Source organism: Camelus dromedarius, chromosome 3 (genome assembly GCF_036321535.1).
Source record: "Camelus dromedarius isolate mCamDro1 chromosome 3, mCamDro1.pat, whole genome shotgun sequence".
In the NCBI taxonomy this organism is placed as follows: domain Eukaryota; kingdom Metazoa; phylum Chordata; class Mammalia; order Artiodactyla; family Camelidae; genus Camelus; species Camelus dromedarius.
This window is the reverse complement of record NC_087438.1, coordinates 22,419,759-22,431,800: the sequence shown is the minus strand read 5'-3', so window position 1 is coordinate 22,431,800 and position 12,042 is coordinate 22,419,759. Positions and strand designations below refer to the sequence as shown.

The window sequence follows — 12,042 nt, the reverse complement described above, 5'->3', positions numbered from 1 at the left end:
TTAAAAAAACCCAAAACCCAGTGGTGAAAACTAATTTGTAACACTGCTTTTGCAAGAAGCACCCACAAACACTAGACTTCACTACATTTGATTTCCCTGACCCAGGTGATGACGGTTATTTTCGTTCATGTTAACCAGCTGCTCAATACCCTGCCGATTGTTGATTTCTTACCTGCTCCAGGCTCCAGGAGGCTGGACTTTCTGGACAACAAGCCCTTCCCATTGGCCAGGGGGAGCTCCTGCCTGGTGGAGGGCCGGAGCTGACCGCTCCCTTTCTTGGTGACCACGAGGACATCTTTGTGCAGCTGGGCCTGGTGCAGGACCTTCAGGACATCCCCGTGGGCTAAGCCAGCCAATGAGGTGCCATTGACTGACAGAAGGAAATCCCCTCGGTGCACGGTCCCTTCCTGAGAAGCTGCCCCCTGAGAAAACACCCTGTGGACCTGGGACAAGGAGAGGACAAAAGCCAAGTTCATGTATGACCTCCAGTAAAAGCCAAAGGGCAAATCTGTAGTAAAGGAACTATCTAATGGCAAGTTTTCCAAATCATACAAACACTTGGTTTATGGACAACACTCCATGTGAGGAATGGGATTAAAAATGTCAGTGCCAGCACCTCAATACATTTTTTACTCTATTCTTGCTAGTGTCTAAAATGTGCCTGGCACTCCATGGGGCAGTAAGAATAAAAGGATGAAGACCTGGTCTTGTCCAGGGAAGGTGGCCTCCCTAATGATTTCAAAGGCCTCTGAGTGATGACCTTGAGAAAGAAGTGATTTTATAAAGACCAAATGTAAATTTTGGTCAATTATTCCTAAAGCTTAAAACAATGAGATATTGAGGTGAATAATGAGGATACAGACCACTATGTTTATATGTATTGGCATCTAATAGATCCATTCAACCTTGTACATCAGTCAGCTTTGTGTTAAAAAATATGTATCTTTATCAATGAAAACATGTACCACCATTTGGTTTCTGTTCTGGTGGCAGGGAACAAACACCTGCATTCTTCCACCCACTGACGTGAATTCTGTCCTCATCAAATTCTGAGGCTGCTTCAGGAGGGCCTCTCCCGGCAGCACCTCGCCCTCGTCACTTACCACGACTGATTTTGGCTCCACGTCTGTCCCTCCTGCCACACTGAATCCCAGACCTGAGCCTTCTTTTTTATTCAAGACTGTGAAGCAAACATCTTCTTTAGTCTAGTGAGAAGAAACAGAAGCAAGTCTATTCCTTGTGCCAAAGGAAGAAAGTCTGGATGTAAACCCTCCCGTGGAACTGCAGAACCTGCCACCACTAACCCCAGGGGTTCTTTAGGAGCACTGGGGTCGACGGCCCCGTCCCAGACATCCCGCATCACCCCTGGTGGTGCTCACGCGGAGTTGCCAGGGTCCCTCCTATAGCTCTAGAACCACAAGGTGGACTTGAACCAGGATAGGGTGGGGACAGAGGACACCTTAGAAGCCATTCTTGGCATTAGATTGTGTGTTCCCAATCCTGATCATAGCACATAATTCAATCATAAAGGAGATTCTTTACAATTTAGCAAAGCCTGTGCTGTCAGCAGCAAAGAGGTGACAAGACAGGATGAGAGCACAATGAGGCCATCAGTTTTATGCCCTCCTCCCACCATGTTCAGTTCATTGGCTATCAGGTGCAATTCATGAACTGGCAGTCATAAAATCCGAAGTATGTTAAAAAAAACAAAGTGCATTAAAAGTACTTGTCAACTTGTATTGAGACTAGAACATTCTTACTAGAAGACTGTCCTGTATTTCAATCATCAATCAAAACCTTGGAATGAAAGATTTTAAAGTAAGAAAGTTTGCTGGGCTAACAATCTGATTTTGATTTCCTTCATCCACATGCTAGATATGGCTCAGCATAGGTTTCCCAGGGAGTGATTTGTAATCTGTCAATCCGATACACGGCAATAGAAAAAAAAAAAAATCCAGTAACCCCCCAGGATCGCTTTGACAGACAAAGTGAGAACGTTGGAAGAGAAAACCGCCTCTGGATGGGTGCTGGGAAAAGAACTCGGTATTTAAAAGAAACAGTGTTCAGTCGTCCGAGTAAGTCCTAAAGAGTAATCCCGAGCATTTTACACCTCTCTAAAGCAGCTCATTCAGACCAGGGCTCCATATGCTGACACTTGAATATCCCACAGAAATGGGGGGGGGGGTGGATTTTGACTTCATGGGCAAGTGTAAGCATGTATGTGCTCAGACACTGTTCACTGGAAAGAAGAATGAGGACTAGGCGTTCTCAACAAAAACAGGAACGTGTGGTCTGGGAAATGATCTCTGCAGCTTCTGGGAAGTTTGATGCAGAAACAGAAACACTCCTCAGACGTGTAAATGCCTTACTGGAGTAAAGAGATTTGAAAATGGGACTCTCCTGCATTCCAGCACATGTCACCAAAACTTTATTCAAATTATTTTTTCCAGTTGTCTGAGGACACAAGTGTCCTAGAAACTGACGGCCAGGCCAAGTCTTGCCTGTCTGAGAGGCTTAGCACAGCCTCAGGGAAGCCAGACCCACCCAGAGCTCTCCAGGGTTTGGAGGGTATTGAAATCAAAGACCAGGGCTTGTTTCCTGACTGTCTAATATCTCAAAGTGCCCCAGAGGCCACAGGAAGTTGTCTTGTGCAGTTCCGTTTTCAGCATCTAAGATCATCCTCATTACAAAAAAGCAAGGCAGGAAACTTCTGAAGAGGGCAAAGAAAGGACATCTCTACTTACGGCTCCTTTCTGACATTAACTGATGGCAATGAGGAAAGAAGGAAAAGAAAGCTGCATTCTGATGGAAGTAGGAGTCATCTTCAGTACAAAGCCACAATACCTGCTGGTGGTGAATGTGGAACCAGGGTGAGGGGGTGAGGGAAGCCCGAAAAACCCTAGGGTGGCACTCAGTGCCCTGTCCACACAAAAAGTCTCTGCTTGGTTTGCAGTCCCTGACAGGTGCGTGTCTCACTTACGAGTTTAGCTGACACTTTCTGGTTTTCTTACATCTAACACTGTAAGATGTCTGGAGCAAAGAGGGCCTGGCAAAGCGTGAGCCCACCGAGCCACCTTGACTCAAAATCCCTGGGTAAGACTTTCATGCTTTGTAACTAGTTGAAGGAGGATGGGAAAGGATAGACTAAACTCTTTTATTGAAAGTAAAAAATGCCATATGTTGTCAGTTAATCTTTAACAAAGGAGGCGAGAATATACAATGGAGAAAAGACAGTCTCTTCAGTAAGTGGTGTTGGGAAGACTGGACAGCAGCATGTAAATCAATGAAGTTAGAACACTCTCTCACACCATACACAAAAATAAACTCAAAATGGCTTAAAGACTTAAATGTAGGACAAAACACTATAAACCTCCTAGAAGAAAACATAGGCAAAACATTCTCTGACATAAATCTTAGCAATGTTCACCTAGGGCAGTCCACCTAGGCAATAGAAATAAAAGCAAAAATAAACAAATGGGACCTAGTTAAACTTACTTACAAGCTTTTGCACAGCAAAGGAAACCATAAGCAAAACAAAACGACAACCTACAGAATAGGAGAAAATATTTGCAAATGATACAACTGACAAGGGCTTAATTTCCAGAATATATAAATAGCTCATACCACTTAACAAAAAAACCAAAAAACCCAATCCAAAAATGGGCAGAAGGTCTAAACAAGCAATTCACCAATGAAGAGAAGTGGCCAATACACACACAAATGGCCAATAGGCACATGAAAAAATGCTCAGTATCACTAATTATAAGAGAAATGCAAATCAGAACTACACTGAGGTATCACCTAATACCAATCAGAATGACCATCATTCAAAAGTCCACAAACAATAAATGCTGGAGAGGCTGTGGAGAAAAGGAAACCCTCCCACACTGTTAGTGGGAATATAGTTTCGTGCAGCCATTATGGAAAACAGTATGGAGATTCCTCAAAAAATTAAAAATAGACTTAGCATATGATCCAGCAATCCCACTCCTAGGCATATATCTGGAGGGAACTCTAATTTGAAAAGATACATGTGCCCCAATGTTCATAGTGCACTATTTATGATAGCCAAGACACTGACACAACCTAAATGTCCATTGACAGATGACTGGATAAAGAAGATGCATATATTTATACAATGGAATATTACTCAGCCATAAGAAAGAATAATGCCATTTGCAGCAACATGGATGGACCTGGAGAATGTCATTCTAAGTGAAGTAAGCCCAAAAGAAAAAGAAAACTATCATGATAGCACTTATGTGGAATAAAAAAAAAGACACTAATGAACTTGTCTACAAAACAGAAGAAGACTCAGACATAGTAAACAAACATGGTTACTGGGGGGAAAGGGGGTGGGAAGGGATAAATTGGGAGTTTGAGATTTGCAGATATTAACTACTATATATAAAATAGATAAGAAACAAATTTCTTCTGTATAGCACAGGGAACTATATTCAATATCTTGTAGTAATCTGTAATGAAAACGAATATATACGTATACATATGCATGGCTGGGACATTATGCTGTACACCAGAAATTGACACATTGTAACTGACTATACTTCAGTTAAACAAAATTAAAAACGAATGTCTCAAGGCGCTTCCTTACTGCACAGACCAAACTAGGGGCTGAGAATCCAAAGGGAGTGGATGCTGAAAGGACATGGTCTCCTCTATTCCACCCCATCTCCTCTCTGTCCGGCTCACTCATTAGATGCCAACATCATGGCCCTTCTGGGTAACATAAAAATTTCTGAAACAGTGTTCTCGGGTGGTTATCAATGACTCAGGTATATTACAGCTCAAAAAAAAAATTGTTCATATTTGCTTTTTTCTCTAAAGTAAAAATATACATTTATTAGGGCTCAGATCCCAATAAATAGTTCTGAGAAATCAATGTGCTTCAGAGAAGTATTCTAGATATGAACCCATGGTTTCTTTTGTTACTGTCTATTATCACATTCGATTTATTAAAAGACTTTGTAATGATTAGTAAGTTTCTTTGACATGTCTACTCACTGGGCTGGCATAGGGCTATGCAGAGGTGAACTCCCATTTCCCCAGCAGGGGGCTCCCTTGACAGGTAGTTTGTGTCCACTGAGGTGGACAGAGGAACTTGTGATCGTTCCCCAGTGGTTCCAAGATGCCTAATCCTATTTGGAGGACTCGCTCCAGACAAACTCCAGGTGTGGGGGGACGGGGGGAGAGGATGGTAACTAGTTGCTACTGGGGAATTAAAACCAATCTGGCACCTAAAAATTCAAGTCAAGGTTTAGCTTCTGAAAGCAAGCTACAAGCAACAGAGACAGAAGTCAGACTGAGTTGGAGAACTCACAACACGGGACTCGAAGGGCGCTCTCCTGGGCCCTCTGAGCTCAGGCACACACGCGCGCTAAGGTGGTAGCTGGCTCATCTTGCTGTGTTTTCTGTATTCACTCACCTCTGATTGTGCTTTCGCTTCCTGAATGACAGTTTGGACAGTAGATTTTGACCCCACTGATGACAAGACAGACTGCAGTCTTTGCTGATCCTCCGCTGAGACCAGAAGTTGATGCAAACTAAATGACATAAATACATATGAAGAACGTTAAAGAAAAAAGCACTTTCTCCATTTTGTAGGATGCATTTTAAATGATCTGATTTCTACCATATTGCAAGTATTTTCTGATTTTCATGCTTTCTTTTGGTCAAAACTCCCATTTCAAACTGAAGAATCCCAAATGCTAAACAGGAATTTCATTCATGCCAATGGAAATGGGAGTTCCTATGGATCCTGGGATACCGCCAAGATGTTAGGGGACCAATGCTGGAGTTTAACAGAAAACTTCAGACATACTAAATATTCTACAGGCTCCAGTGAAATCTTTTAAAACATCTTCTGTTTGACTCCAGTCACTTTCAGAGACCCTGATCCTCCCTGTCCTGCCATCTCTCTCGTGGCACTTTTGCATGAGTACCATGTCCTATAGAAGCCTCTCTTTAGAGCAACACTTTTCCCTGTAAACACTTTGTTTTTCCAGTAATGATATTAAAAACAAAACTGGATGCTGGAATAGCAAAAAGGACGTTAGTGGAATTTATTCAGTGAAATCAGAACAAAGGCTGTCGTTTGGCTAATAATCATGTCACACAATGTTAACGTCTTTTGACATGTGGACCGTGGTTCCATAGAATGTTAACATTCCGAGGAGCTGGGTGAGGGGTAATGGGAACTCTGCTCTGTCTTTGCAACTTTTCTATAAATCTAAAGCTAGTCCATAAAAAAGAAAGTTTATTTAAATAAAAGGGGAGGGCTGGATACTTACTTAACTGACCAGCTTTTTCCAGAAGGCAGATCCTGGGTGGTCTCACCCACATCATGGGATGAACTGGGTGCCCCAGGCTCAGCGGCTTTAGGGCTGCTTCCCCCTGGACAGACCCTGTCCACCCCCTTCACGGGGCACGAGAGGGCAGCGGACCCGTGGAGGCCTCCAGCAGGGGAGCCAAGCGACCTCCGGGGGACAATTTCCAGCTCGGTCTTGAAGACCACAGCCGTCGGCCCAGCCGAAAAGTCCTCGCCACAGAGCTTGTCCAGGTCAGGCATGCTCAGGGCCCTCAGCTCCTGGAGCTTCGAGCGGGACAGAAGCGAGGCCTGGGTGTGACGCACCGAGGACTTGTTCCTCTTGGCGGGAGAGGCCGGGGCCACCGTCGGGGCAGGGATTCCTGAAGGACCAGGTGATCTCTTTGGGTCCAAATCAGCAATCTTGCTACCAGCTTCCACCAGGCTCTGCCGCAAGACAGTCAGCATCATGCTGGAGGGGGACTTGGTCATTGGGGCGATGAGGGTGCTAGCTTCACCTTGACTTTCACTACAGGAACTCAGGCTGCGTCGCAGTGACCTCGCCGTTGGATCACTGGAGTGGCCGAGGCTCACAGAAGCCACGCTGCCAGATGACCGTCTCCCAACGGGAGGCTTGGAGCTGACTGACAAAAAAGGAGAGGCCCCAGACTTGGCTGCGGGCCGGTCAGAATTGGCCAAGTTCTCAAAAGATTTGATCCTCTGCTTCACAGAGAAAAATGAGGTAGATTCGGGGGGCCAGTTCTGTTCGGAGTAGTAATGTCGTCTGGTGACTTTGATTTTGTCTGTGAGCAGGCAGCTCGTTTCCTGCACTGAAAGGGCATCCCCCTCATCTGTTGTTGGAAGGTTCCTCGACGTCTCCAGCAGGGGCTTTACACTGTATATGCCCTGTCCATTAACCAGGCCGAGAATACCGCTTCTGGACGCCTTGGCCTCGAGGAGGCCCCCGCTGGTCACGGGGATCTGGCTGTCCCGTGGGGACCGCCCTGGGCTGTGCAGGACATGGCCCTCCCGGCCAAAATGGCTGGAGAACTGGGCCGGCATGGAGTAGGTCCTGGTCGCTGGCCGTGGTGTGAAGTAGGGATGGTCATCGGGCGCCGGGCCCACTCGCGCACCATTCCTGGGCATCCCCAGGTAGTCTGACATCTGGCATGACTTGCCCTGGCAGGAATCTGCCCTTCTGGTTGGCAGCTGTGGGGAGGAGGAGGAGGAGGTCAGTTTCGCCACAGTGAAAGATCGCTGCGTCTCCTGCTCCACCTGCAAGGCACAGGACGCGGGTGTGGATGGATGGTTTGCGGACGATTCCACTGACTGGTGACAGAGGCTGATTTCACTCTTCTCCTGACAGTTGCTCTGGGCCAAGAACCCTCTTTCAGTTGGCTTGTCACCGCATGCATTCTTTGGCATTCTTTCAGAAGAGAACTCAATGATTTTCAGCTGATTGGTTCTTTCTAGGGGCTCACCTGCAATTATTCTGCTTCTTTTGTCGCCACTCACCTCAGACTGGGCAGCTTTTGCTGCGGAATCCATTTGGCTGGAGAGGGGCCACTCGCCCTGCCCAGGAGAGGGGACCTCCAGCTTGCTGGCCCCCATGGACGCGCTGCTCCTTGGTGCCGCGGGACTCGCCGGCCCCAGGGCTGCAGGGGGAGCCTTACTCTCCAGTCCACACTTCGGAGACCGGAGGGTGGCCGGGCAGCCTCGGTCAGGTTCTGAGTGGACAGCTGGGTGGGGCCTACTGCATGCACTTTGCTCAGGAAGAGTCTTGGGGGAGGTCAAGGGTGAAATGAACATCCTAATGCTGGTGTCGGACGCCGAGGGCTTCAGGGAGCCCGGGGCCCCCGGGGGCGGCTTGCTCTCCAGCACACACTGGGGAGACTGGGGGGCAGCTGCGGCAGTTCTGTCTGGTTCCTCATGCTCAGCTGCATGGAACCGGTGTGACATCCCCTTCGAAAGCATCTTGTGGGAGGTCTGGGGTGGAACAAGGGCCTTCCTGTGCTCCGCACCCCCAGCCTTCCCTGTATTAGCAGCTGAGACCTCAGAACTGACTTTGCTTTTGCTTTTGATGCTCAGTTTCTTCAGCTTAGGACCTGATTTGGGCTTCTGACAGTTACTCAAAAGGGTTTCCACCGAACTTTTTTTAGGTGGGTCTTTATTCTCAAGATTCAGCTTCAGCGGAGGAGGGCTGTCAGACACAGCAACCCCCTTTTTGTGGCTTGAGCTCAGCACCTGGCTTTTGGGGTCCGGACTTCTGGCTGGCATCGTGGATTGCTCCTTTTCGGTTTTGCTCTGCGAATGTGTCCCTTGGTTGTTTTTATTAATTTCTTTAAACCAAGCCATGATGGGCCGCCTGGAGACCGTTTTCGGCTTCTGCAGCAAGTCATCGAGGTCTTGACTTTCAGAGATGTGCAGCTTTGCCAGAACCGATTCTCCATTCTCAGGGACACACACCCTGAAGGAGGACCGATTTTCATTTGGGTGAACATTCGTTTTCTGCTCTTTACATGGGGTCTTGTCATCTAGCTGGTCACGTTCCAAACCATTCAGCATGTTGGGAGAGCTGGGGGTGGCCTGGGGGTCGGGGACAGGCCTGGTGACTGGAGAAGGCCAGGCATCTTCCCCTGCGGAGAGAGCACTGGCGGCTTCCCCGGTTTGCTCCTCACACGAGGGCCTGTGGTTGGGTGAGGTCCTTATGTCTGCAGGAGAGTCCTGGTGCTGGGAGCTGCCATCCGAGAGAGGAAGCGGCTGGGGAGCACCTGGGGCTGATGGGCCTGAGGCTCCTGGCACGAAGGAGGCTCCCTCACACGCATCTCCTGCCGTGTGGCTCAGGGTGCTGGGTTTCACTGGCAGGACTCTGGCTGAAGCCGGGCAGGGGGCCGCCTGAGCAGGAGCAAGTGCAGTAGCTGAGGGCAGAATGGGGGACGCGCTGGGGGAACAGATTTCAACCTGCTCCTCCTCAGACTCCGTCGTGTCTCCCTGGTGAGGAGACCCCAGAGGACAAGGACAAGGAGGGGACCAGCCATCCCTGGTGGGAGCTCGTGGGGCTTCGGTGAATGAGTCGGGGTCTGAAGACGAGTCCTCAGCATCTCCGTACATGGAGGAGAGAGACGGCTCTGTGCTGTCGCCCAGGCCTGACAGGGACGTACTGTCTTCGTGGAAATTGCTCAGATTTCTAGAGTAGTTGCTCAGAAAGCTTTTGTTCACAGTAAAATGTCTGTCGGGATTTATGGAGTCCAAAACCGAAGGCTGGGAGGCCCACTGTGGGGGAGGGGCCTGGCTGGAGACCCAGGCCCTCCTGGGAGTGGGGGTGGGGGTCTGGGTTCCTGAGGCTGGTTCAGCCTGCTGGGGGCCTCCACCTCCTGCACCTGCTGCCTGCTGCCCGAGAGCAGTGCCCTCTTGACTCAGCCGCTCCCCTTTCCCAGGAGACTGGAGCCTGGCTCCAGAAGCATCCAGCTCCTTGATGAGCCTGTCTATGTCAGTCACAGGGCTCTCCCGGAGCTCCCCAGGGCAGCCAGGCCCCGAGACACCAATGCACCCATCCTGGTCCTGGGCCCTGTCACTGGGCAGTGGTAGGGAGGGGCTGGCCTGCAGTACCCCCGCAGACCCAGGGTCTGTTCCCTGGAGGAGAGCTGACTCCTGGCAGTTTTCAGGGATAAAGGTTTGCACAGCCTTGCTGTGTTGACCTGGAGCGCCGTGTCTCTTCTCCTGTGATGGGAGGTCCAGTGACAGCTGGGCATTAGCTGGAGATGCCCCCTCGGCTCTGGGTCCTGCTCGCCCGTGGGCACCTGCCTTCCTGGTGGTGTCAGGCGAGCTGGCCTCTGGGGCTGCTCTAGTCTCGGTGAGATCAGGCCAAGCCGCCGCCGTCATCCCTGGGGATGTGCAATCCTCAGACGCAGGGACCCTGGGTGACTCTGACTCTCTGGGGTCCTCAGGTCTCCTTGCTTGCCCTGTGTCCACTGAGGTCTTGCTGGGGTCAGGGTGAGCCACGTCCTTCTGCACTGGGGAAGGGACAGAGCCGGGGAAGCTGTCCAGTCCTGGGTTGAGAAGGTAAACAAAAGTTGGAGTGGTGGGGGGGACAAAGGGGGGGAAGGTAAGAAAATAGAAAACCACTCAATTAAAAAAGTGAAAATTGTAAAACAGTTTCAATTTTTTGGTTTTTTTTAGAAAGACATTCCACAGCCTAAATGTAGGCCTCGTTGTTTTTGTCTCTGAAATTACAGAGTGCTCACATTGAACAAATACCACCCTGCTTTAGAGGCTCTAGAATAACCCAGACGGGCTGGCAGAATGAACCTTCGCCTTTGCCCTTTTTTTCCTCTCTTTTGGTTGTTTTTAAGGATGGGGGACACTGGAAATTCTTCACGTGGGTTTCTGTACGCCATCTGCCCTCTGACAACAAAATCCACAGGGGTCAGGCCGCTGTTCTGTTTGATTCCTTAACTTCAGCTGATTCTGCAGACCAGGTTCGGGGAAGTGGGACCACCAGGAGACCAGATTACCCCAGGAAGCTGTGACAGAAGGGTGGGGACTTGAGTGGGGTTCTGGAGGGTCAGCATGACCACAGAGGGATATGGAGGAAGGTGAGGAAGGAAAGGGAATCAAAGCAGAGAAGCAAGAAAGAGCATGGACTCTCCGAGGCGCAGGGAAAGATGCCGCCTGCCTGGAGATAGTGGGAAACAGAGTCATTCCATGAGCTGGGTTCCGGAGAGCCACTCCGTCCTGGGGGTTCCTCTTCCAAAGGCCTACATACCCCTGGGTTTATCTGTCCACCTCTGGCACATGGCATCTTATAACAGGTGGAGAAACTGACATAACAAAGCACATGAGAATTTTCGTATTTTCTTACGAACCCTGGGTCTGAGGTTGGAGTAAAAAACTCAGTCAAATCAAAAGCCCTTGCTTTGAGAAGTATGTCTCCCGCAAATGCTACATTCACTCCACATCTCCTACGCAAAGCATCCTAGCTGCCTATGCCTTTTCCCCACTGAATTTCCTACATCAACAATTAAGAGCTAATTATTAGGACTGAGCACTGTGCTAAAAGTTTTTCATGCACTTAATTTTCCTCTCAATACTGTGACCTTCTGCATTGGACCAGTGGGGAACCGAGGCACAGAGTGGTTAAGCAGCGTATCCAGGATCACAGAGTCTGTGGTCACTGGTGCCACAGCCCACAGTTACCTAAACCCTGAGCACGAGAGGGAGGGAGCAGAGACCACGACAAGGCTGGCTCATCAAGACACCCACAGAGACAGGACATAACTTCCCCGGGTCCCCGAGGAAGGCTGGGGGCACATAGTTCCTACCCACGGCCTCCTGCCTTCTCTGCTCAACCTTCCTGAGTTCCCTTCAGCGTGACTTTCCTGCTTCTGCAGTGTCAATAACGGGGAAAAGCAGCCGTGAGACAGGAGGAGGGGCTGTAAGGCCGTTTTTCCGGCCAATCCCCTTGCTGAGCAAACCCTAAAATGCTGTTAGCGGCTTGACTTTCACGCAAAGTGCACAACGTAGAAGAAGATGAAATTACATGGAGGCAGTCGCCTTTCAAAATATCCTTTCACTCGTAAACCCGCCAAATGCCCCATAACAGGAAGAAAGCTGGCCCGAGGATGGCGCACCGCGGGGCAGAAAGCTCAGCAGCCTTTACACGGATGCCGTCAGTGGGGAAGGACCAGAGGGTCTGGTTCAGCCTCCTAACTGTAAGTGGG

General features: G+C 49.3%; 1 protein-coding gene across 4 annotated transcripts in view; it reads right to left on the bottom strand.

Annotated features, from left to right (window-relative positions):
- The window catches only part of PDZD2 (PDZ domain containing 2), a 339,218-nt gene that overhangs the window by 7,321 nt on the left and 319,855 nt on the right, over positions 1 to 12,042 (bottom strand). For all 4 annotated transcript variants that reach the window (XM_031443609.2, XM_031443618.2, XM_031443633.2 and 1 more), the window contains 4 exons: positions 6,309 to 10,371; positions 5,444 to 5,561; positions 1,104 to 1,205; positions 173 to 443 (listed from right to left, as the gene is read on the bottom strand). In XM_031443609.2, coding sequence (XP_031299469.2) covers positions 173 to 443; positions 1,104 to 1,205; positions 5,444 to 5,561; positions 6,309 to 10,371 — 4,554 coding nt within the window. The remainder of the gene's footprint in view (positions 1 to 172; positions 444 to 1,103; positions 1,206 to 5,443; positions 5,562 to 6,308; positions 10,372 to 12,042) is intronic.